The sequence below is a fragment of the Eublepharis macularius genome, chromosome 6 (genome assembly GCF_028583425.1).
Source record: "Eublepharis macularius isolate TG4126 chromosome 6, MPM_Emac_v1.0, whole genome shotgun sequence".
Lineage (NCBI taxonomy): Eukaryota > Metazoa > Chordata > Lepidosauria > Squamata > Eublepharidae > Eublepharis > Eublepharis macularius.
This window is the reverse complement of record NC_072795.1, coordinates 78,605,168-78,629,830: the sequence shown is the minus strand read 5'-3', so window position 1 is coordinate 78,629,830 and position 24,663 is coordinate 78,605,168. Positions and strand designations below refer to the sequence as shown.

Sequence of the window (24,663 nt, the reverse complement as noted above, 5' to 3'; positions counted from 1 at the left end):
TTTTAAAGCTACAGGCCCCACTTCTATTATTTGGGGTTTTTAATCCCCCCCCCTAAATATATTCAGAGATTTCTGCAAATCTGTGGCTTTTTCAGTTTTGTAGAAAGATCTGTCTTGTTGGTCCATGGCTTTAGTCTCTGGATATCCACAGATAGGCCATGTTGAGAAATAAATATATTGATAATTTTCTTGTTCCTAACGTTATTAACATATAAAAAAGTTTATAGTTGGATCTGAGATATGCCCAGATTAAGAAAAAAAATAGTTATTTATAATTTACCTTAAACCACGGTTTCAGTTATCCCATGAATGTAGTTCCAAACTTGTCCAATTACACTTTTCTCCCCTTGACATCTTTCTTAATTTGAGTATATGACAGAACCTAACCAGAAATCACTGCAACTTTTAGTAAGTTTGGTTGCCAAAGAATCTGTTTCTATACCACTGATTCCCTCTTACTTACTAAACCCTGTTTATTATAATATGTAAATAATTTGATGATGATGCTTAAATATATTCTGTTCTTTAGGGTTATCAAGATCTTCGGGATCGGATGATCCAACGGTCCACCAGCCAGGGTTCCATTGGTTCCCCTGTGTACAGCCGTCATAGCTACACTCCCACAATGTCACGCTCACCGCAGCATTTTCACAGACCTGGTAAGACAGTTACAACTATGTGACCAATGCCCAGAAGTTCTGTGTTTTGTTATTTTATGTAATTTTATAGAAAAGGAACTTGTTTCTTAAGGATTTAAAAGTTTCTTGCAAACTCCTTTTTCACTTTTTAACTAACTGTATATTTTTTAACTTCAAAAAACTAGAAACTATGCTTATTAGAGAATCATTCACAATTTTCTGCAGTGAGTCCAAGTAGTAAAAGAATGTCTGAATCTTAGAGAAAAATAGGACATTTTGAACATTAAAATTAATTCCTTTCCTTCCTTTCATAAACAGGTAACTTTAACTATCAAGTTCATTTTTATTAAGCCCTCTTGGATTGAAGACTTCTAAATGCTCCTGATAATCAAACCACGTAGCTCATATAATGTCACTACTTGGTTGCTGAAAATTAAACCCAAACTTAAAGTGAAATGCTTTTCTTAAAATCCTGGAGTAAAGACCTGTGTTTTAAAGAACAGAGTTCACAATATGTTCCTTACCTTCAAGCTGAGCCCAGTGTCCTCCCAGCTTCACAGCTCAAGTAGCAGATGTGTACACCCCAGTGAGTCAAACCATGACTCAGCCCTAGCCATATACTTCAGGCTGATCATCCTGTTTCATTTCTAAAGCTCCTTTTGAACATTCTTGTATATACCTGTTCGTTCATTGCCTTGTAACTTTTAAAGAGGGAAACTATTTAAAGTGGAAAAAAACTGTTCGAGGGGTGAGGAAGGAGGAGAGAGGTTTGTTTGTGACCTCACAAGAGGCAGCGAGTCAACACTTTGCATGGGGGAGTGTAAAATCACGCCTCAACACACACATAATGAAGTCAGCTCTGGAGAAAAAGTGCATTTGGTTTGGATGCGGTGAAAGGCGTTTGTGTGGCCCACTGCTCCCAAAGAAATTTCTTCACTACTAGTTAGTCATTAAACTCTACAGTTCACTTATTTTTAATTGTGTATACAAAACAGTGACGTTTCTGGTTAAGCAATGTACTTTGGGCTATATCTTCTTTTAAAGTTCAGTGAAAGATTTTACTTCCATAGAAGTACTATAGAACTGAATCCTTCTTGTGAATATTTAAAATCCTTGCTATTCAGACCATTTTACCTTTGGCTCTCCAAAGGCAAAAGAAACAGACATCCCAATGCAAGTGATTTGTGTTTAAAGTAAGAAGTCTATTACCAAAAGGTCAGCATACAGATTGAGAACATAATTGTTGTTTGTTGCTTCTGAGCTGAAAATAGTTGATTTGCAGAGGAAGTATTTCATTTAATTGTGTGGTACAGAAGCCAGATTTGGTGTATTATACAATTCTGGTAACGTGATGATAACTTTACACATTGTTGGTAGAGCCAACTAAATCTTACCAAGGTACAAAAAGCGTGCACATGTCTGCTTATTGTGATCATATCTCTGTTGAATTATAAACAAATTCAGTTTTCTTCCCCAGGCTACACCATAAATGAAGGTCTTGTCAGAGAGCTTTAGAAGGACCTTTTTATTTATGAGGGAAACGGTTTTCCTTCATTTTCTCTTGACACCCAGGTAGACCCAAGTGGCCAAAGGTAGGTAGAGAGCAGCAGTATTGCAGTATATGGGATATAGAATCATCTTACTGTCAACAACAACAGCACTGTCAGTTAACTGTAACTGGTTTCATTTCAGGAAGGATTGAGGTGACAGCCCTAATCTGTGAATTTTGCCCCCCCCCCCCAAGTCGGAATGAGAGGCAGACACAGTATTTGGGTTCTAAAATGGACCACTTTATTAAAATAACAACATGCAAACATCAACTATGTCAAGGGCCTAACTAGCCGTACAGATCTGGCCCTGGGGTCACTCCTGGACCCCGCCCTGACCTGTCTGGGCAAGATACCCACTGCCCCGGGTGCGAGCCATCCATCAAATGGCTGGGACTGGGCCTGGCCAGGTGAAGTGGTTCTCCGCTGTAAAGCTCCTCCACCCGGCCGTACGGCAGCGGGGGGAAACTGGCTTGTCCAGGGGGTTCCCCACCCAGGGCATCTGTTCTCGCAACTGGGCCGTACGGCAGCCAGCTGCTCCTGACAGACCCCAATTCCCCAATGGGGAGGTGCCAAGGGTGCTCACCGGCCCGCTACAGAGGGATTGAGGTGTCAGGCCTAATCTGTGAATTCAAGCACAATACAGATGTTTAATCCTTTAATTTTCATAGAAGTTGAAGGGTTGTGGGCTTTTAAAAAATAATTGAACAAACATTTAGTGTAGAAGAAAGGATAGAAACTGCCCTTTCTGAAGATCAGGTATGGTATATTTCCTAAGCTTCAGAAAATGATTCAGCTTATTTTGCTGATTGTGTTCAATGGATTTCTGTGAATGTTTGCCTAACTAGACACAAGACATAAAATTATTCCAGAAAGCTGTTTGAACATATGTGGAAAATAACAAAAATTGTATTTTGAAACTTCTTTTAAAAATGTTTTTCTTGAGGATTTTTAAAAACAAAACTCAAAACTATACAAAATGCCTCATTTTTTACAGGTATAGAAATGTGTAGCCTTTTCCTGCGTCTCCAAGCCCTGAATATGTGCTCATAAGTGACATGAAGAAATCCATCCAAATTTTTCCTCGTATCTAAGCCAATGAAAAGGTCTCATAAATTTGTATTCTATTTTAATATGACTGTTTTCTAATTCCTGTCATATTAAAAACCTTTACTGCAAGTGATATAATGGAGACCACAAGAAGTTCTCGGGGTTCTTGTGAAAAACACCCTAAGCTTTCTTCAGGAAAGTCTTAAAACAATAGATAAAAATTTTTTAGACTCTCCATTGTTTGGCCAAACAATACCTGCTACTGAAACTCATTTTGGTACAAAGCGAAATGCATGCATGACAACTCTAACTTAAGTGTTTGAACATAGAGCAAATCTAATTTATGCTGGAGGAAAGGGCTATCCAATATAAATCTAAGCTGCTTTTTAAACTCTTCCTCTAACTTTGCCCAATACTTCTGTAGCTTCAGACGTCTCTAACCTGGTTTCTTCCTGCTTTTCAGACTCTTAGTGGTCCGTGCGTTTCTTTTTCTGTTCTGTCCCTCTCCCCAGCCACTTTTCTGCTTCTGTCTTATTTTGTGTTTTCTTTTCTTTGTTTCCATTTTGTCCTGCATCATGATTCCTTGCTGCTGCAGAGCTGCTGTCTACTGGTGTGCAGCGGTTATCCCACCTGTGCACTAGCAGTCCCAGCTCCACCCACAATGACTCCCGCCCCTACTCCCCTTTCCGACACCACTACATCCCCTATGTCAAAGGTAAGGAGACAGGTCTTTCAAGCTGGTGTCCAACAGACTGGAGATTTATTAGCATTCTAGGAAAGCTAATAAGGCACATCTCCATCAGGTGGCTATCCTCAGTGTGTCTCCCAGCATGCCTCAGACTTGTGTCATAATTATGTTAGACCTGGCATATCTTCTTCTCTTTGAGGAAGTATGTCCTTTCTAAGGGTCCTCTTTAGGGAGTGTTCAAGAGTAATAATTCTTGTGTGACTCCTTGAATAATGAGGGGGGGGGGTTGTTTTGCCTAACTGTGAAAGGAACAATTAATATGGCATTGTTTATGTAATGATAACTCTAATTTTTGGTTCCTTGCAAATGTAACTATAGAATTGTCGTAATTCTGAAAATCTTCCTATCTCACCAAACACTCTGAAATACTCTATATTTTCTATAAGCTTCCCACAGGACCGCTCCCTAAGCACAGAAATTAAATGCCAGCAGTAATCCACCACTTGTGCCTGCTTATGACATCTGTCACTTATATCAGCTTATGATATAGCCCCTTCCTGAAACCAAGGCCAGATTTTGCTAGTCCGGAGGAGATTTTACCAAGTTAGATGTGATGGGAACTAGCATTTCCCACTGCAAAGCAAACTCTATCATTGACAAAGGAGCACGCTTGTACACGGTTACAGAAAGAACAGTCATGTAATGCTTTTTACTTAGGATCAGCTGAAATGCCATGAAGTAACAAGTTGTCATGTTCCCCATAAAGTTTCATCAGGGTGGATGATAAGTACAACACCAAAAACAAGTGCGGGGAGAGAAGATGTTTCAGAAAATGGTGAAGAATACAGAATATATTGCAAATTTATTTGGATTAGATGGTGCTGGGTACAAAACAGGCTTCAACATGAGTCAAAAAGTGAGATACAGACATATTGGCCACTCTCCTTTTTGAAAATATAAAAACCAGCCGTTAAGTGATCTTACCTTGTGAAATTTTGGTCCTAATGAAAAGGTATTACACAACTGTTTGAGGAATTTTTCTATGAACTAATATAGTTACCCACAGACTTTGGTCAATTCCAGTTCTTACCACACGAGGGTGTTTTCATATAACATTTCCATTATCTGAGATTCAATGGCAAGATGACTTTTTGTGGTAATATTCGCTGTGGCTGAGGTTGAAAAATGTCTCCTCATAGCCATGCTTACTTTTTTTCACAAGGTTCACAACTCTGAAAGTTCTTTTGTCCTAATCCAGATTTATTGTTTCATCCTACACCCCTGCCCTTCGTGCCAGAACTTCCTGAAGATCTATCCTACCCGTGCCCTGTCCTCCAAACACTGATCTATCTTTTTTTCAAAGTGCTCTGTGCACCTTCCAGCCCTTTGACCCAGCCAACCTCACTTGGTCCAAAGTAACAATAGCCTAGACTACTTAATAACATGATAAGAGGGTTTATGCGCTTGACCTTCTCTTAGATAATTCACTGTCCAGGGTGAATAATAATATTTGATATAAAATAAATAACTGTGAATTCTGCAGTAATTCTAATAGACTTCAGCCTCTGGATTTCCTGTGACACAGAAATGGTATATGCATTTTCTTAGGATTAGCTCCCCTTCTGTATAATGAACTCTTAAAGCCTGTTCCTCTCAATTTATTTTATCCATCACAGAAGCAAAACTCACTCCATAATTTAAACATGGGGTCCCTTAAAAACAGAGGCATAGATCACGTCTGCATGCTTGATCCATAAACACCAATTCCACTGTTCCATGCTGCAAAGCTATTATTCTTTTTTTAATGCATTCACATCATCTTTCATTACACTTGAGATATAGTGGTTCTTTTAAATTTAACACAGCAACAGTCCATTGAGAATCAGCTAACAGTTATCACTTTCTGAAAAAGAAGTATTTTGGAGAATGGAATTTGGGGGGGAAGGGGTGGAGGAGATGTGTTTCTTGTATAATATGCATATGGTAGGTACTCCATCCAACACAGGAACAATGCATATTTTGCACTCTTCTGATATCCACAGTCTATATGGTGCTTTCAGCCCCTGCTGGTTCCCCATTCCAATTGTGCTTGGCTAATGCTGACAACTGTAGAACCAGTGGAGGGTAGTGCAAGGCACTCAACAGCCCTTGTAGTATTGATGCTCAGAGCGTGGAGTTGTGCTGTGAGGGAGTGGGGTTGTGCGATGGACCAGAAAAGAAAGGTGCCTCTCCTTCTGGGAACTTTTTTCTTATGGTTGTGATATAAAACTATGAAATGAAAGCACAGGAAGCTGTCCCCTGGTACAAAGAGGTATTTTGAGCTAAATTCTCAGTCACATTAACAGTGCAATCCTAAGCAGAGTTACTGCAGTCTAAGCCCATTGAAATCAATGGGTTTAGACGGGAGTAATTCTTCTTAGGATTGCACTGTAAATCATCTTGGCTTCATTATAGGAACTGATGAGTAAATAAAGGAATGTTACGAATTTGTATAAATCTGATGTCTTTGAGGTGCAGGAATCTTCTTCCTAAGATTATGTGGAGGATTTCCCTATTTTTTAAAACATCGATGATAATTAGAGATGAAAAACAGAGTGAATCAGTGTGTGTGTGGGGGGGGGGATCATGACACTTTTGTCTTGGTGGACTTAAGAGACAGACTTTGCTTGTAATGTTAATGATGTTTAGAATCAGGTTATATTGGCAGGTGACCCTGAATCTTACCATATTCTGTTTTAGGCTGTAGGATTTGAGTCCAGTAGACCAACAAGGTTTTCATGGTATCAACTTTCAAGAGTCAAAACTCCCTTCTTCAGATATAGGCCATGTTACACACGTTGCTTGAAACATCTTGGTTACTTTCATTAAACAGCTTCTAGTGCCTTACATAGGTTTCTGTCTTAGGGCCAAATTACAAGCCATGCTCAGTTGTATTTAGTTTTCCCTCCAACTTCGTTTATACAGTTGCAGTGGAGGCTGCAGTCGAGGTCCTGTCTAGGCTAGCCTTTGTCTGAAATTGTTATGATGTATGCATTCACTTTTAATGGAGAGTTCAGATTATCATGGTGTCAGCCTTGTGAAGTTTAGCATTTTCCACGTTGTTCCCCCATCTTCACTTAGACCTTTTTTCTGCCAGCTGTTCCCATTTGAACAGTTCAGGTGCTATGGATTTTCCTAAAGGAAATGGGAAGTAGCCCATTTACATTGTAGATTCTTCTTTTTCCTTCTACCATTCTTAATTATTTCCTTTTTGTCAGTGGAGGAGGGGGCCATGTGGTTGGCATTCATTAGTTGATTATTAGTTTATTATCTCCTGTTGGAAAAGGGCTTAAATTCTTGTTACACACTTCGCTTTTGGTCAGATTGTGCTTTTTATTTTTTAATGATTGTTATTTTATTTATTTATTGCTATTACAAATCATAAACAACAAAAAACAAACTATGACTTTGGCTGGCTACAAATTAAAACTAAAATCCTTAAGCATCCCTTCTCTCAAACAAAAACAAATAATTAACCATGCTTCCTGGGTGCCAAGCACATATATGAAGAAATGTGTATGTTCCCTCCCCCAGTCAGGAGTAGTTTGGCACTGAATGAAAAACACTTAGCAATGCATAAAAGCAAAAAAAAATTATAATATTATTTTCAAACCAAGCCTCACAAAAGTTGAAACATTTTATGAACTCTCAGAGAGAGAGAGAGAGAGAGAGAGAGAGACTCAAAGGTCACTAATGTCAAAGAACATGAACAACTTATTGCTCCAGTTTATTGTGGCTTCTAGTGCCTTTCATTGATGTTTTTAGCCGGGGGTCATTTCGTAGAAAAAGAGCTGGAGGAACTCATTAGCATAACCCATTAGCATATGCCACGCCCCTTACCAACACCGGAAGTGTGTCATTGGCATAACTGATTTGCATATGCCACACCTCCTGACATCACCTATCCTGGCTGTTTTGGTCCCAATCTTGGCCACTCAGGGCCAAAATTGGTCCCAAAATGGCAAAAAGAGGCTGAAAATGGCCGAAAAGGGACCCAAAATGGTCAGGATCGGGCTGCTGCTGAGTGGGAGAGTGATCCACCACCCGTCAGAGGCCCTGACATGTGACCTCTTTGGGGAGCTGCCGGAATTGCGTTCCTGTACGTTCCCCCTCGAAATGAGCCCTGTTTTTAGCATTGGTTAAGACATTGCTCAGGTGGGTGTTCAGCACATAAAGTTCAATCTCTGAACAAGCAAGGATTTGTAATGTGGTTGTGACAAGTGTGAATAGCGTTCTTTTGCACTGCCCTGTTTCAGTGACCATATGGAGAGAGAAAGAGAATGCCACTCAGTTCTCTTCCTTGGCAAGAGTGAGAGCAAGGGGGTGAACCAGTGGGCATTGGCATGCCCAGGAGGGTGCACATACAGCATGGAGGCAGCTTAGGAAAAGGCTATATAAGGCACTATTGTACCATCCCCCATCTCTTTGACCCAGCTCTGGACAAGGACCACTGCATTAGAGTGCCTCTTGTAGAACTTGGGGAATGCCATTATGCTCAACCCAAAGACCTCTCAGTGAGAGAGAAAGGATATGGCACACCTCCCTCAAACATCAGTAAGTGTTTGGCAAGGAGGAGCCTGGGCAATCTGACTGCTTGCCCTCATGGCCTTGCCTGGAACACAGGGATGCACAGACAGAGGAGGCCTGACTCTTTGCCATACCATCAGTTGTCTGCACTGTAGTTGAATATGGTGAGTTTTTGCTCTTGGCTGCTGCCATTCATTATTGTGCTAATGAATAAAGTTGACCCTTGATTATTTCCTGTCCGGGGTCTGAGGCTCTGCCCCTGGACTTTGCAGGAGAAGGGGAGGGGAGACAGCCGGACAGCCACCGCTCAGCCATTCAAACAGACACCACAGACCTGCCACACCCAGCAACAGAGGAAAGAAAAGGGACACCTAAGCCCCAGAGAGTCAAATGGGGCAGGGGGAAGCCAGCTAGCCCCACCCTCCAGTGGGAGACTAAGAGCCCTGACAAAGGGAGTAAGGACAGCCAGGAGGGGACCAGGGCAGAGGGAGAAGGCACAAGAGATAGGAACAGCCAGCCATCAGACAGACAGACAGCAGTCTTACTGGCAGGGCAGCAAAAGCAGCACAGGGTCACGCCCCAACCTGCAAATAGGGAGGAAGGGAATAATAGGGACCAGCTGAGGCTGCTGGAAACTCTGAGCAGAGGAGGCTTGGCAGCTAGCCAAGAGAGCACAGCTGTAGCTGCCCAGGGGGCTGAAGCTCAGAGCAGAGAAGACTTGGCAGCCAGCCAAGAGAGCACAGCTGTAGCTGCCCAAAGCAGCCAGACTAGCTACCCCAGGTGCAGCTGCTTGCGGCAGCCAAGGCCAATGCTAGAGGGCAAAAGAGGGGTGTGGCTGGCAGTTGGGGCCAGAAATGAGGGAAAGGATATAAAGGAAGTCCACCCACATGGCAGGGTGGGTTGTTGTGTAGGAGTGTGGTGGAGTGGAGGAGAGAGAGTGTGAGAGAACAGCGGAGAGGAGGTGGAGACAAGAAGAGGAGGAGGAGGAGGAGGAGGAGGAGGAGTGAGACAGACAGCTGGATGGGGACAGATGTCATGGAAGGCAGCTGGGACAATGTCAGGTTGAAGGGACCTGCGAGTGGACTGAGAGGGTGTGAGGGTGAGGTATACCCCGCCTCCTTCCACAGAGCGGGATCCCGCATATTCCCTGAAGGTCATTTAAGGCTGAAGTCAGGCATGCTGGCGTCTCACAGGGTGGTGCCCTTGGCGGAACCTGACATTTCCAACTAATGGGGCCTATTTCTCTTATTCCATGGTTGTATGCAATTCTTAGTTGTACTGATCCTTACCTATTTCTACCTATTTGTTTTACAAATTCTGCATTGGATATATGATTGCTTTCCATGCAGGTCATACCTACAGAATAGATGGATGTTAATTAGGTTGTATTTAGCAAGAGTTGAAAATTCCCTATGCATTGAACAATGTTTGATTTGTTGTGACAGAGAAGTTCCATTTTAGACAGTTTTTGTATACATCTAAACTCCATTTAACCTACTTCTCATGCCTTTACTAGTATATACCTAATATTTTGTATCCCATTCTGTTCTTCAAACTTCTGCATTGAGGAAAGTTTTCTGTGGTGCCCAGATAGTTACTAGTTGTGCATTCCCAAATTAGTATTGCTGCTTTGAAACCAAGGCCAGCCCACCTATGATATGGACTAATAGCTCCATCTTTGGTGGAAAATTTGGAGTACTGCTATCCCAGTATTGTCCAAAATATACTACCCCAAGCTCTAACCTCCAACTCCAGTGTTCTAAAGAAGAGAGGCTTTCCAGAATAGCATTTCAGGAATACACGTTCTGTCCAGGTTTCCTTATTCTTGTTATAGGAATATTGCATACAATTTGAGATGCATGGTGCTGTCTTGGAGGGATTTTCTTCCAAATACTATGATGACTGTTGATCTGCATGTGTGGGAAGAACAGGAAGGTGGCAAAGGAGGTATTGGAAAGGTGAGGAAAAAGAAGTCTGGGGAGGGGGGGTAATAAAATTATTCCCAATCAAAAAAATAAAACTTAAAATCAAGGCACTTTTGATATGATTTAAAGGGACAATGTAAGATAAACTCCATTGGCCCAATTGATACTCCTATGTATTATATATGCAACCAACTGCTAGGACAAGTGACAGATGTGTGCTACAATAGATTATCCCCTGAACTTACATGGTACAATGAGCACATATAAAGAGTTTGTATCTGCAACACAACTGTCCAGGAACAAGCTCCCCACCCACCTCCAAACTTACCTCCACCCTGACATTCAGGGGCCAAGGGTGCTGGGGGAGCCAGTTCCAAAGCAGCATAGGTTCCTGGGGAAGCAGCTCAGCCCCAGAAAGCAGAGGATGGTCAGATGCCGAAGCCCAGAGAAGCCACAGCTGGCCAGGAGCAGGAAGGCAACCGCGGAGCATTGCAGGAAGTGGGAGTTGCAGTAGTAGCGAGTGCCAAGGGAGGATGGGCTCCAGCGTAACCAGAGGCCACCAGAGTACACGCTGCTGAGCCAAGCCTCGAAAGGCATGACACTCTCCTGGCGGCTCAAGACACTGATGCCCAGCAAGTCAGGCAGGAAGCTCCCGTGCACACCACAGGCAGGATCAGCAAGCTGGGCACCAGCCCTGCAGGACCAATGCAGCCCTGGGAGACTGGGCTAGCCACCCAAAGGATGATGTTAATGTGACAACCAGGCCACCCCACCTGGAAAGACCCTGCCAGCCCTAACCTGCAAGAGGGGTATAAGAGGGGGAAGGGGCTGGAGCAGGGGAGAAACACCTAAGAATGTTCCTGGATGGCTGGCTGGCCATAATGGCAATTAACTCAGGGATGGTAGTCTGCCCCTGGATAGGGTGTAGCCTGGCAGGAAGGGTGAGGATCCCAGAGAGAGGTCCCTGTAAAGGTATGCTCAGGAGGAAGATCAAGGTGGAGTGTTTGGGGAGTGATTTGGAGTGTTTAGGAGCAGAAAGTGTGAGAGAGAAAGCGAGGAAGCGGGAAGGAGATGGAGAGAGGAATGGAGAGGAGAGTGGAGGAGGTGGTTGAGCCAGCCCAACCAGAGGGTAAGAGGGTGCAAGGGTGATGTATACCCCCCTTCTCCCACCATTCAGCGGCCTACCCCATACCTGGCCATGCCCGAGACTCGTCTGGAGGGTGTACGCACCCCGGGCCCCAGTGAGGCCCAGGTGAAACATGACAACAACACAATAAATTTTGTGCAAAACTGCAATATCACACCTGAGTATGACTTTTTTATAGTGTGAGAATTCAATAAATAAATACTGAACATGGTAATCTCACAATTTTGTATATTTTTGTAGAATGAATTTAACCAGTTATTTGCCATCGAATTGCTGTCTTACCCCCAAGTTTCAGTGAACGCAGAAGTAAAAAAACAAACACACACAGACTTTTGGTCTTCCATCCATCTGTTACTATTTGTATTGTGTTAAAAAAATATTTTTCTCTATCTTAGGGAACCTGGATAAGGTAGAACTAGATCAGTCTTTTCTATTTATCCTATGAACATTTTTGAAAAGTTTTCTAATATAATAATAACAATAACAACAACAATAATAAAGGGCTGTAAGAATTAAAGAATGTGACATGCGTTATCATTGCAAAGTAGGCTAGTAGCATTATCACAGATATTACATATGAGGGACCGAGGTAAGGTTTGAACTGGGAGCTCCTGAATTACAGCCCATTTTCTTATATACCATCAGTCAAAAGAGTTCTATTTCTAAACTTCTTTGGTTGGAAATGGCAATGAAACTCAAAGCAATTGTACAAAATGAGAAATCATTAGAAAAAAACAAGATCTAGCGATTTTTGTAATGAAAAAATAAAAGATTTTAGTAAGGGCAAAGAAGATACAAAATTATTTGGCAGCATTTGGTATAAGTTTACTTAACAAAAGGAGTAAAGTTGTGTCATACTTTATTGTATTATATACCTTTGTCATGCCTCTTGTGAATTTATTTCCAAGCTTATCTTCTGGACTGACAGCTGAAAAATACTTTCATGCTTCTCATAAATGCACTCAGTTTTTCTTTCCAAATTGTATATGCATTCTTTTCTGAATCTTATTTTTTATTTTACTTCTGGTTGAAAGTACCACCATAGTTTCCACCAATGTAATCTGCTTTTCCCCATTTATTCATTTGTTCTTTCCCTATATGATTTTTCCCTTTTCTTTTCTCAGATGGTGCCTCATTCTACATAGGTATGCCATGTCTGGTAACCCCCATATATGGTGGGTCCTTGTTTTGTTTTGTTTTGTTTTCTATTTTCACATATTTCACTGCCTATTTAGGGTTGCCAACTGAATGGAGAAAATATCCTGTTCATTTAATAGAGGCTTAGAGGTATATTTTTACCAGGTAATGTTATTTACCTCCATGCCTTGAAAAGCTTTAGCTGCCCATTTCCACACATTAAAAACTTATTAAAGGAACAGGACAGTTTTCTCTTTGATACTTGCTTCTTTGCAAGTGTCAGTCTTAACATATTTCCTTCCATTGGTTCGTCTAATAATACATTATACACATTTCAACTAGTTATTGTCTCTCCTGTTCTTGTATGCACAACATTGTGGTTTCATATATACCGTTGTTATATATGATCAAAATAACAAGGTTCTTATATTCTTTCCAAATCATCTGATAATTTATTGCCATGGTTTCCCAAATTTTTGAGCTCAAAGATTACTTTTAATTCTCAGCTTTAGGTAGAGCAAATTTGGGAACCAATTCACTAGAAAGCCAAATGGCAGAGATAATGAATTTTCTTTGCATGTTAAATGTTCAATTTACCATGAGTGGCATATTGATCATAAAATAAGAATTTAATTCCTACAGAAAAGAACAGTTTACTTCTCTCAGTGAGTTTCCAAAAGAGGGTCATGTGATGGGCAGGAGGCTGTCCTGCCCCTACTTGAGCTGTATTCAGCCTTTTCATTCAGCTTTTGCACTGTCCCCTCAGCTACCACTCAGCTTCAGCCCCCTCAAGTGCGTTTACTCATTTAGGGGCATTTTACAAAATTTTACCTCACAAAATCTCTTACACATTTTATATTTTTATATTTCAGCACTGTGGACACCAGTTTGTAAAATCTTTGGTCTAGACTCTATACCCCACTACTATTTGTGACAGGCTTTCTTTCTTTCTTTGAAACCGAGGGGACTCACACTGCCTCTTATGAGTTTGAGGAACCTGGTTATTTTTAAGATGTAATCCTTCCCCTTCGTTTACAAGATATCTGTAGGATAGCAAGTGTAAAGGCTTTGGGTCACGGCTGTAAGGTAAGTTTTTTATTGAGCATGAAGAGTTCAGAGATCATCAAAGCAAGAGATTTAATAAAACAACAAAGAAAGTACAGGTTTTGTGGTGAATTCTCTTTAAAGCTTGAAGGTCTGCTGATCACTAGAAATAGGCCTCACAACTTATACTTCCCCAGAAGTGGTGTTAAACTACCCTGCCACAGACCGGGCAGAGCTACACATGAAACAATCTGCCTCCTTTTCTGAGGCAGTTCCCAACTGTTCTATCTGCAGTCTCACATTCCCTGTCTGAAAGGTGATTGGATGCTGGAGCAGCATTCCCATAGGCTCGGGTGAAACAGAGATGGATTTTTTCCTTCTCCAGGGCAGAACTGCCTCCTGTCCATCACACTCTCTTTACCTACATGCTCTAGGAGTATATAACTCAAAGATCACTTTTTAGCCATATGGCTGCTATTTGAAACTGCAGCTGTTTCAAGCTGCCTCCATATTGCATCTGTATCACAAGAAATATACTAGCATTGCTATTAATGGCAGAAAATCCATTTAACATATTTTCTGCAAAATGTATGGTAAACCTGTCCTTAGAGCATGACAGCAAATATGGATATTGCCATATGGGAAGACAACAACATGTTGCAAAGATACAGTGCCAAATTATTTGTAGTATTTTTGGCTGAGGTGCATATGCTTCTGCACTTAAAATGATTATACAGTTTTTTGCTAATACATGCTATTCTAAGAAATATCAAAACTAGTTTCTTTAAGAAGCCACAGGTGGGAGGGCATGACTAATGTAAGTTGTGCCTTTGGTATGGGCTGCACAGTGGATGAATGAACATGAAGGGTATTTTCCAGCATTTGGTCTTCCCTCTCAGCTTTATCAAAGAATGGTTTTATCATTATAAAACTGCATCGGAGAGTAACTCCTTAAAGCAATTACAGGTATTTAGTGTCAAAGTAATTTTGATGCTGTTTGTGTTTGAGAAGCTTGGACAAATTTTGATCACCTATGTGGGTACCAGCAGTTCAAGCCTCCAGAAGAGTTTGTGTTCCACAGTAATTTCCCAGTTGGTTTAAATAGGATCTTGGAGCTCTTCTACTTGGCAATTTTGAAGGTCCTACAGCCCTGACATGCTTGTGATCTAACCACCACTATTTATTCACCTGCCCCTATCCATCTGTACTTTAAATAGAGTCGTGCAGTTGCATAGGCTGTACAGTTGGCATGGCTAGACGTACTTTCAGCATGGTGAAATGTCCTTTTTTTTTAGTACTTATTGTGTCTGCTTCCTGTATTTCCTAGTTTACACAAGTATGCTGAACTGGTTGCATAATATTCAGACATGTCTTTTGTGGCCTTTCCCTTGTACACCCCCATAATAAAAGTTTCCAGGATCTCTTTGGGACTGTCAGAATAAAAAAAATGGACCCCTAATGAAAAAAGGGAGTGTAGACATGTAAAGAAAGAACAAATTTATCAGGTATTAACCAGAATCTCTAATCTCACAGCTTCTCTTTTTTACACGTAGGCTCATTTGAATTATGGGCATTTCATCAAAGTGTACAAGTGTCTTGGAAATCAATTTGAGTTTGAGTTTGCTTAGTAATACCTTACTAAACATCTGGGACTCTTACACTGAAAGTTTTAACCCTTGCTGATACTGAATCATGTAACTTTCCATTCCTTTTCACCGCTTGTCCATTTAATCCAAATGCATAGTTTCTTCATGCATGCTGTTAGAATGAATGAATGAGAGGATGCAAGCTGCCTGAAGAGTAATTCGAGCCCGAAGTGAATGTCTTTCTTAATATGGACTAGCAGTGCTTTCCAGTGCTAGGCCCATTTTGATTACCAACTATATATTTTTGTTTGTTTTCCCCCTGGTTTTTGTTTTCCACCGTCTTTTGGTTGGGTTTTGAATTATGCCTGCTTCTTTACTGCTCTTTTTTGTTTGTTTTGTGTTTCCATTCTTCTCATTGGAGGCAATGAGCCATCCAGCGGTCGGAACTCCCCTGCCCCTTATCGGCCAGACAGCCGCCCTCTAACACCAACTTACGCTCAGGCCCCTAAACATTTCCATGTTCCAGGTAGGAGTTGGCACTGTTGTGTGTCTTGGTGTCCTGTCATAGTGTAGAGTGTAGCCTTTGTAACCTTGTGTCTTGTCTCCATTATTTCATGCTGTACTTTAGTTTCTTTTTGAGTATATCATGTGTTTGAAACACAGAGCTTATTGGTTTGCTTTGAGAGAAATGAGGACATGCTGGCTTTGGTGAGATTTTTGAGTCTTAAAATTAATTAGAGAATTGGGAAAGGAAGATGCACTGTGGACTTGATAAGAGCGTTGTGTGCAGGACCAAAATCTCTTCTTTCTTACGCCAGATTAATACCATAGGCACTCCACTTGTTAACTGCTAAAGTAACTTTAAGGGGCAGACAGGATTCAGGCATTTTTCCATTGTTTTGCATTTTTTGTATCACAATAGATGTGAGTTTCTATTTGGAGGCTCATTGCTTGGACAGATAATGTCTAGAAGGTATGTTGATGCCTCTTGGTAAGCTTCACTGTGGGTCCACTGTTTGAAGAAATTCAAAAATTTGCATAACTTCCACAGTACAAATTAATTGCTCAGTGAGTTTCACAGTATCTGCCTTATTCAATACACTTTCTATTAGATAAGGGTTTTTTGCTTTAAGCTGTAACACCAGTGTTTAGCCTTGTATATATAGTATGCTCTGCTTTTACTGTATGGGCTACTATTAATACTACAAATAGCACAATCTAGGAACTATATTCCGCATAAGGCTTAATATAATGTCTGCTTCTTAAATTCCATCTACATCTTATTCTCAATAAAAGCAAGTACTCCCTTATGCACAATACAACAATGTTCCATAGAACATTCGTTTCTTAGAAAAAAGAGAATGGTGGCTGTAGATACCATAGAGTTATGTTTCTCAGAGAAAAAAAATGTAAAATTAAAAGATACAAATAACCCTTAAAACTGTTTGAGATCTCTGTCTGTATATCACATGCCAGTATTATGTTGTTAGTTGAGTGAGTTTCTCTCTTTGTCAACCAGGTGTGTACTGGAAGGTCCATGTTCAGGGCTCCCAATGATATTTTAAAGTTAATTCTCAAGTGTGTAGAGACTCAGTTAAGCTCCCCACCCCACCTAGTTCTGTTTTCCTGACCTGAGTTTATCTAAGCAGGGTGCATCAGTGGATTTCCAGGGGCCTGATGGAGATGGGGGAAATGCCTGTGGGGAGGAAGACATGTTCATCGGCGGTCTTCCTGTGCAGTCCCACATGGGACTGCGCACGCGCAGGCCTGCCGATTCCGGAGATTTTTATAGCTCTGAGCCACTAGGGGGCGCCCCAGCCTCCAAACGCGCATGCGCAGCCGTCTTTTCCCGCCGAAAAACGGCTCCTAAGAGGCGGGGCACCCCCGAAGTCCCCTCAGTTCCTCTTTTGCCGCCGACTGAAGAGGTTCTTGCTAGCTCTGCTGTTTGATAATTCCTTACGAATTGTTGGACTATGTCGGATACAGCACTATTCAAAAGATGTTCCACCTGCGACCGAAAGATGACCAAATCGGATGGTCATTCGGAATGTCTCTACTGCCTTGGGGAGACTCATAACCCGCAGGTTTGTAAATTCTGCCGCACCTTCACCCCGAAGGCCAGAGCAGAACGTTCGGGTAGATTGCAAGCTTATCTGTGGCGGCGCGCGATGGCTGCGACCGACCCTCCTGCTTCGGGCAAGTCACCTGCACCCGATAGAACTTCTACCCCGACCTCTAAATCTTCTGAGAAATCTCGCTCTCGACACTCCCCGACATCCAGCGTCTCGAGATTCCCGAGCCCCAAACAGGTGGTTCGGAGCTCCTCGACACCGACAGTTCCGGCTTCATCGGATCCGACCTCGGAGTCGAGGCCAGCGTCGGAACCTCCGGGCTCCAAAGCGAGTGCCTTGCTGGAAAGAGAGGGCTCAGTACCCCCTTCGGAACCGAGAACGCCGCTCTCGGATCCGACACCCAGTAAAAAGAGGAAGAAGAAGAAGCACCTGTTTTCCAAATCAGATAAGCAAGTCTTGGAAAGTGTAATCACCCCCCAGCGGGTGCAACAACAACCACTCGACTCCGATCTTCCGAGAGATGACCGTGGTTCCGGGACTGCATCCCCCCCGAAGAGAACACCGGGGTCTACCAGGTCTAGAGAGTCTGATGTCATCATGGTGGAGAGACCTCCAACCCCTTCGGGTATACCTCGCTCCCCTTCTCGTGGATCCTGGTCGTCAAGATCTTCACGGTCTGAAAGGGGGCGCCCGTCCAAACGATCGGACCGATACAGTCCGTACTCGAAGCATCGTTATTTCAGAGAGGGTTCCTTCAGTCCCCGACGAGAACCGAGACGGCGCTCACGTTCTCCTTCTCTGCTAAATGCATCCATAGGGGGTTCCGGACGGACCCCGGCTCATTCTGACGCCGAGTATGAGGATTATCTGGCCTTTGGCAAGCATTATGATTCACCACCTTCGGAGTCTCCGGACGGAACCATTGGCCCATCGGAGGAAGCTTCTCCTACGGAGGACTTCCGTGCTTACAACGAGCTGCTGCTAAGAATGGCGAGAGCTCTGGAGATAGAGGTGGTCTCTTCGGAACCACGTTCCAAAGACAAGATTCTGAAGCACATGTACTCGGGATCGACTCCGACTATCGCCTTTCCTATGATCGAAGGCTTTGTGGAGTTACTGTCTGGTCTTAATTTGAAGCCTGCTTCGACCCCTGCAACTAATAAGAAAGTTGAAAATCTTTACCGGGTCAAGGACGAACAGTGTCCTTTCCTGTCGGTACACCCTCCTCCTTCCTCTCTCGTAACGGAGGACATGCAAGCGAAACCCAAACAAGGGTCTCTATCCGTCCCGTCTGATAAGGACAGTAGAAAGATTGACTCCTTAGCCAGGAAGGTCTACACTTCGTCAGCTTTTGGCATTAAGGTGGCTAACTATGCCGCTATGATGGCGGCTTATCAACTCCTTCTGTGGACAAAGGTGGCTACGTTTGTCCCTCAACTTCCTGAGGATCAACGAATCTTCCTCCGTGTCATTCAGGAGGAAGCTGTCCGCCTGTCAAGACATCAGATCACAGTTAGTCGGAATATGGCTGATTCTTCTGCCAGAGCACTATTGTCATCCCTGGTGCTGAGAAGGTTCGCCTGGCTGAGGAACACGGCTTTACCCAATGAGACGCGTGCCAAGGTAGAGGACCTACCGTTTGAGGGGCAAAACCTGTTCTCGGACAAGACGGACGACTATTTGTCAAAGAAGCGTAAAGACAGGCTTACGGCGCGCTCGTATGGCGTTACACAGCAACAGCATCAATCTGGTCGCCCACAGTACAAGCCCTATTCCAGGTATCGTCCGCATCGATATCAACCTTATTATGGCTACGGCTCACAACGCCAACACCATTATAGTCCGCAACCCTCCTTCCAGAGGAAGAGACAAGGGCCCAAGTCCCGACAGAACACCCCTCAGCATCAAGCCAAGGAGTCGGGACACCCTCAGAAGCAATTCTGACAATTACAGACCCCTGAACCCTTTTTTGGGGACAGGCTGTTTACCTTTTTTGATGAGTGGTGTGAAATCACATCGGATGTTTGGGTTTTGAACATAGTTAAATTCGGTTATAAAGTTGAGTTTGTTCGTTACCCTTGTCTCTCGCTCCCTGTTTTCTCTTCACGATCACCCCAACCTGGGGTGGTCTCAGAGTTATCTGCTTTACTTTTAAAAGGGGCTATAGAAGAAATCCCCTCTACTCCCCCCTCCCTGGGTTTCCATTCCAACCTTTTTGTGGTGGACAAAAAAGATGGGGGTCTCCGCCCCATTCTTGATTTGCGTAAATTGAATAAGTCAATCAAGGTTCGAAAATTTAAGATGACTACACTGCAAATGGTGTTGTCCTTATTGCCCCCAAATTCTTGGTTTGGAGTATTGGATCTAAAGGACGCGTATTTTCATATTTCTATATTCCCTGATCATAGAAAATTTCTTCGTTTTACTTATGGTTCCCATGTGTTCCAGTACCGTGTCCTCCCGTTTGGGTTATCTACGGCCCCTAGAGTGTTCACTAAATGTGTGGCGGTGGTTATCGCCTACCTTAGGACACAAGGTTGTTGTATTTTTCCGTACCTCGATGACTGGCTCATCGTGGGGCGCTCTATAGAAGATGTTTCCCGCCAAATCTCTACCACGTTGGCTGTCTGTTTAAAATTGGGGTTGTTTGTGAATTTTAAGAAATCAACACTCACCCCCACTAAGGTTATTCAATTTATTGGAGCCATCCTGGATGGGTGTCGGAATGCTGGTTTCCTTCCTCCTGATAGAGCAGATAAGTTGAAAGCCCTTATTAGGAAGTTCAAGGGTTGTAGGTTTCAGTCGGCCAGACTGATCCAAGTCCTTTTGGGTTATATGGCTGCTACTACGGCGGTAATACCGTTGGCCCGACTACGTATGAGACCGCTCCAAGGGTGGTTCTCTAGGATCTTTAGCCCAGAAAGAGATTATCAACGCATGAAGTTGAGTATTCCTCGCACAGTCCTGGTTTCCCTGGACTGGTGGTTGCAAGACTCTAACCTGTTTGAGGGTGTAGGTTTTGGGTATAGACAGCCTGACCTATCCGTTACTACGGATGCCTCGAATCTTGGCTGGGGTGCTCACTGCCAAGGGTTTTTTGCCCACGGGTTGTGGGATGAATCAGAGTGTACGGAACACATTAACCTCCTTGAGCTACGGGCGGTTTATTATGCCCTGATTTCTTTTTCTGAAATGGTGTGCAATAAGACTGTTCAAATCTTAACGGATAATACCACAACCATGTTTTATTTAAATAAACAAGGGGGTACATTGTCTAGGCCTTTGTGTGAGGAGGCCATCAAAATTTGGGAATGGGCGATTGAACATTCCATTTGGCTGATAGCTATCCATATTCCGGGGGAAGAGAATGTTACTGCTGATCATCTTAGTAGAATGGAGATGGACACACATGAGTGGTCCCTGCACGATAAATATTTACATCCTATTTTTACAGACTGGGGGACCCCAGAATTAGACCTCTTCGCCTCGGAAGAGAACTGCAAGATTCCCCAGTATTGCTCCAGAGGAGGTGTCGGCCTCGAGTCTCTTGGGGACGCTTTTCAGTTGAGTTGGTCAGGTCCCCTCCTCTATATGTTTCCCCCGGTTCCCCTGCTGGCCAGAGTAGTATCCAAGATCCAGATGGACAGAGCGTCAGCAATTCTGATTGCCCCGTATTGGCCGAGACAGCCGTGGTTCCATGCCCTTATGAGACTGCACTGTCAGATGCGTCATCTCCCGGACTGTCCAGATCTCCTGTCGTTTCGAGGAGTGCTTCATCACAAAGTACATTCACTCAGACTGACGGCATGGTTGATCCTCCAGGATTAGGGTTTTCGGCGGAAGTTCTGAACGTCCTCCAGAATGCCCGTCGGCTGTCTACGAGGCAGTCATATACCCTGAAATGGAACAAGTTTTCAGTTTGGTGCAGAGATAGAGGGATTGACCCCTTAGCTTCCTCCCTCGCTGAGGTCCTAGATTTTTTATGGGGTCTTAAGCGAACAGGTTTAGCTAATTCTTCCGTTAAGGTGTATTTGGCCGCTATATCGGCTTTCCACCCGCCGATTGATCGGAAGACGGTGTTTTCCCATTACACCTCTAAGTTGTTTTTGAAGGGGCTTAATAATTTATTTCCCCCAATTAGGGTGCTGGTTCCCCAGTGGTCTCTGCCGTTAGTGTTAACTCGACTCCTTTCAAAACCTTTTGAACCGTTGGCGTCTTGCCCTTTAAGTTTATTATCCTTTAAGGTTGCTTTTTTGGTAGCCGTAACTTCTGCCAGAAGGATGGGTGAATTAGCTGCCCTATCCTGTGACCCCCCTTATCTGAGCATTCACCAAGATAAGGTGGTCCTTCGTACTAAAATTGAATTTTTACCTAAAGTGGTATCAAAATTTCATTTAGCACAAGAAATCTCGTTACCTGTCTTCTTTAAAGATTTTACCTCTGAAGCAGAGAGATCTCTTCATACCTTAGATGTCCGTAGAGCTCTCCTTTTTTATTTAGATAGAGTTAGATCTTTCCGGAAGGATTCTCACCTTTTTGTTTGTTTTGCGGGCCCTAAGAAGGGAAAAGGGGCTAACTCTCAAACTCTAGCTCGTTGGGTGGTACAGGCTATTTTGTTAAGTTACAAGGGTGCTAACCTGCCTTGTCCCTTGGAGGTTCATGCTCACTCCACTAGGTCTCAAGCATCCTCGGCAGCTCTCCTGAGAGGTGTTCCACTACATGATATCTGCAAAGCAGCGACTTGGGCGTCTGCAAACACATTTGTGAAGCATTATGCTTTGGACGTCTTGGACAGGAAAGAGACTGCAGTGGGTACCGCGGTCCTACGATCAATATTCCTGTCATGATGCCTCTATGCCTTCCACCCAGGTATTTATGCTATGTAATCTCCCATGTGGGACTGCACAGGAAGACCGCCGATGAAAAACAGTGTTTCATACCTGTAACTGTTGTTCATCTAGGTCTTCCGTGCAGTAACACATACCCTCCCTCCTTCCCCGCTAATTCTCTTGGTACTTACCTTGCAGTCGGCGGCGAAAGAGGAGCTGAGGGGACTTCGGGGGTGCCCCGCCTCTTAGGAGCCGTTTTTCGGCGGGAAAAGACGGCTGCGCATGCGCGTTTGGAGGCTGGGGCGCCCCCTAGTGGCTCAGAGCTATAAAAATCTCCGGAATCGGCAGGCCTGCGCGTGCGCAGTCCCATGTGTTACTGCACGGAAGACCTAGATGAACAACAGTTACAGGTATGAAACACTGTTTTTCCGTTTCTCTGGGTGCCATGGTCTCAGTTTTAATTGGATTCCTGATAATTAACTTTTAAATTTTGCTGAGACCCTCAAACATGGAATTACCTGCACACATCTGGTTTGGCCCTCTGTCTCAGAGCTCTCTCCTTTCAGTGTAACTGGAGGTGATAAATATGACTGTTTATACCTGCCAGTGGCATTTTCAGTGATACACTTTAGGTAAAGATGTTTAGCACTGGAGCCTAGAGTTGTCAGAACATTTGCCCTTATTGCCATTAAGATCAGCTTAATGGACTCACGTATATTATGATTTCTTACTTTGTTCCAAACAGCTTAATTATTTATTAGACATGACAGTAGCTAAGACCCTTATTTATACTTACTTTTCCAGCCATTATATCAAGCAGCATTAACCAGCTTGCAGCAGCATACCTAGTATAAGAGGGGTACTCCATACAATACATGCAAACATTTCCCTTAGAACTCTCAATTGACCTAATAACATTTACATTTTTTCTCTGACTACTTTATCAACATGAATGGGAAACTAAACAATATTTCTTAAGAGTTTCCCCTAGTTTTTACAATACTTTTGCTTTCCAAGAATTCTCTCTGATACCTCATTTGTGTTATCTTATTAAGTTTCTATGGCCTTGAGTTTCTGTGTTTGAGAAGAACATGGACCTTTGGCCGGGGGGGGGGGGGGAGTCCGAGCAAGTATTTAAAAATAAAATGGTCCCCCACACCTACTATAGTATATTCTAGCCAATAATTATATGCCATAAAACACTCCTGACCATGTGCTTTGGGTGATGTCAGTTGACTTTCACACTGAACCAGTTAGCATAGCTTGAAACATCCAGCAAGTTCAACATAGTTGTGTAGGTGACTGTTCTTCAGAATGGCAGATGAGGAACCATGTTCTGAAGCTTTGAATGTAAATGCATCTCATTGCTAGATGTGATATTCATCTCTTTGGCTGGATGAAAAACTGAGCTACCGTTCGCCAATTTTCCAGCAGTCATTTTGTGTCTTAGGGTTCTTCCAAATTTTGTTGCCTTCACCTGTGATGTATCTTCTATAGTTTCATTTCCTCTGAAATATTTATGCAACTAATAATCTACTAAGATTTCAAACAGAGTGGCTTATACCTAAGGTACATCACCATGGTGCCAACTATATATGTCAAAGATTTCATATCATATGTCTGTGATATTTTTCCATCTGACTTAAGTTTTGTTTCCATCAGAGTATTTTGTGTAATACAACACTTGGCTTTCTAGATTTTGTGCCAAATCCTTGGATTGGTACATCCATTAAATTTTGTGTCTGGTTTCTTCTACTTCCCCTTCCCTGATGTAGCAGATGCGATCCAAATGTTCATATGTCTCTGCTTTTTATTTTTACAGATCAAGGCATCAATATTTATAGAAAACCACCTATCTACAAACAACATGGTAAACCTTATTCTTTCTGTCTACAATGTTGGGCGATTTGATATATTAAATATCTTCATGATAGGACAGTAATCTTACTCAGTGCCTTAAGCTCATGTTAAAATTTATATACAGCTGCTGATTATTGCTTGATTTATAAGTTACTCCATTTTTGTTTCCTTTTTATTTTTCTGGTGTAGACAAAATGTTCTTTGAAACATGCAAGTCAACAACATTAGAAGGCTCATTCATTTGAGCATAATTTTTCATAATGTGGCTATATCCATGGCTAAATTGATGTATAGTATCCTGTTTGACGGCAAGGAAGACACAGCATATTTTATGGGGGTCTTAGGTTCAGGCATGTAAACTAGGTCTGGTTTCAATGTCAGAACAGAAGGATTTTTAAAAACTAACATTCCAGATAAACATTTGCATATATCAGTATTCGTGTTTCTTGAAAGGTTGAAAGCAATACATCTTTTGAAAACTGCCATATATAAGAAAGCAACTCTCACGCAATAACGAATTATTCTTCCCTCCTTTATTTAAACTATAAATTGGTATCTTTCCGCCATGTCATTG

At 42.7% G+C, this 24,663-nt stretch overlaps 1 protein-coding gene across 9 annotated transcripts in view; it reads left to right on the top strand.

Annotated features, from left to right (window-relative positions):
• Positions 1-24,663, top strand: part of ABLIM1 (actin binding LIM protein 1) — a 224,231-nt gene that overhangs the window by 177,763 nt on the left and 21,805 nt on the right. For 6 of the 9 annotated variants that reach the window (XM_054982176.1, XM_054982172.1, XM_054982174.1 and 3 more), the window contains 4 exons: positions 530-659; positions 12,686-12,706; positions 15,750-15,854; positions 24,052-24,099. In XM_054982176.1, the coding sequence (XP_054838151.1) occupies positions 530-659; positions 12,686-12,706; positions 15,750-15,854; positions 24,052-24,099 (304 nt within the window). The remainder of the gene's footprint in view (positions 1-529; positions 660-12,685; positions 12,707-15,749; positions 15,855-24,051; positions 24,100-24,663) is intronic. The other 3 variants (XM_054982177.1, XM_054982170.1, XM_054982173.1) reach the window with 2 other exon arrangements.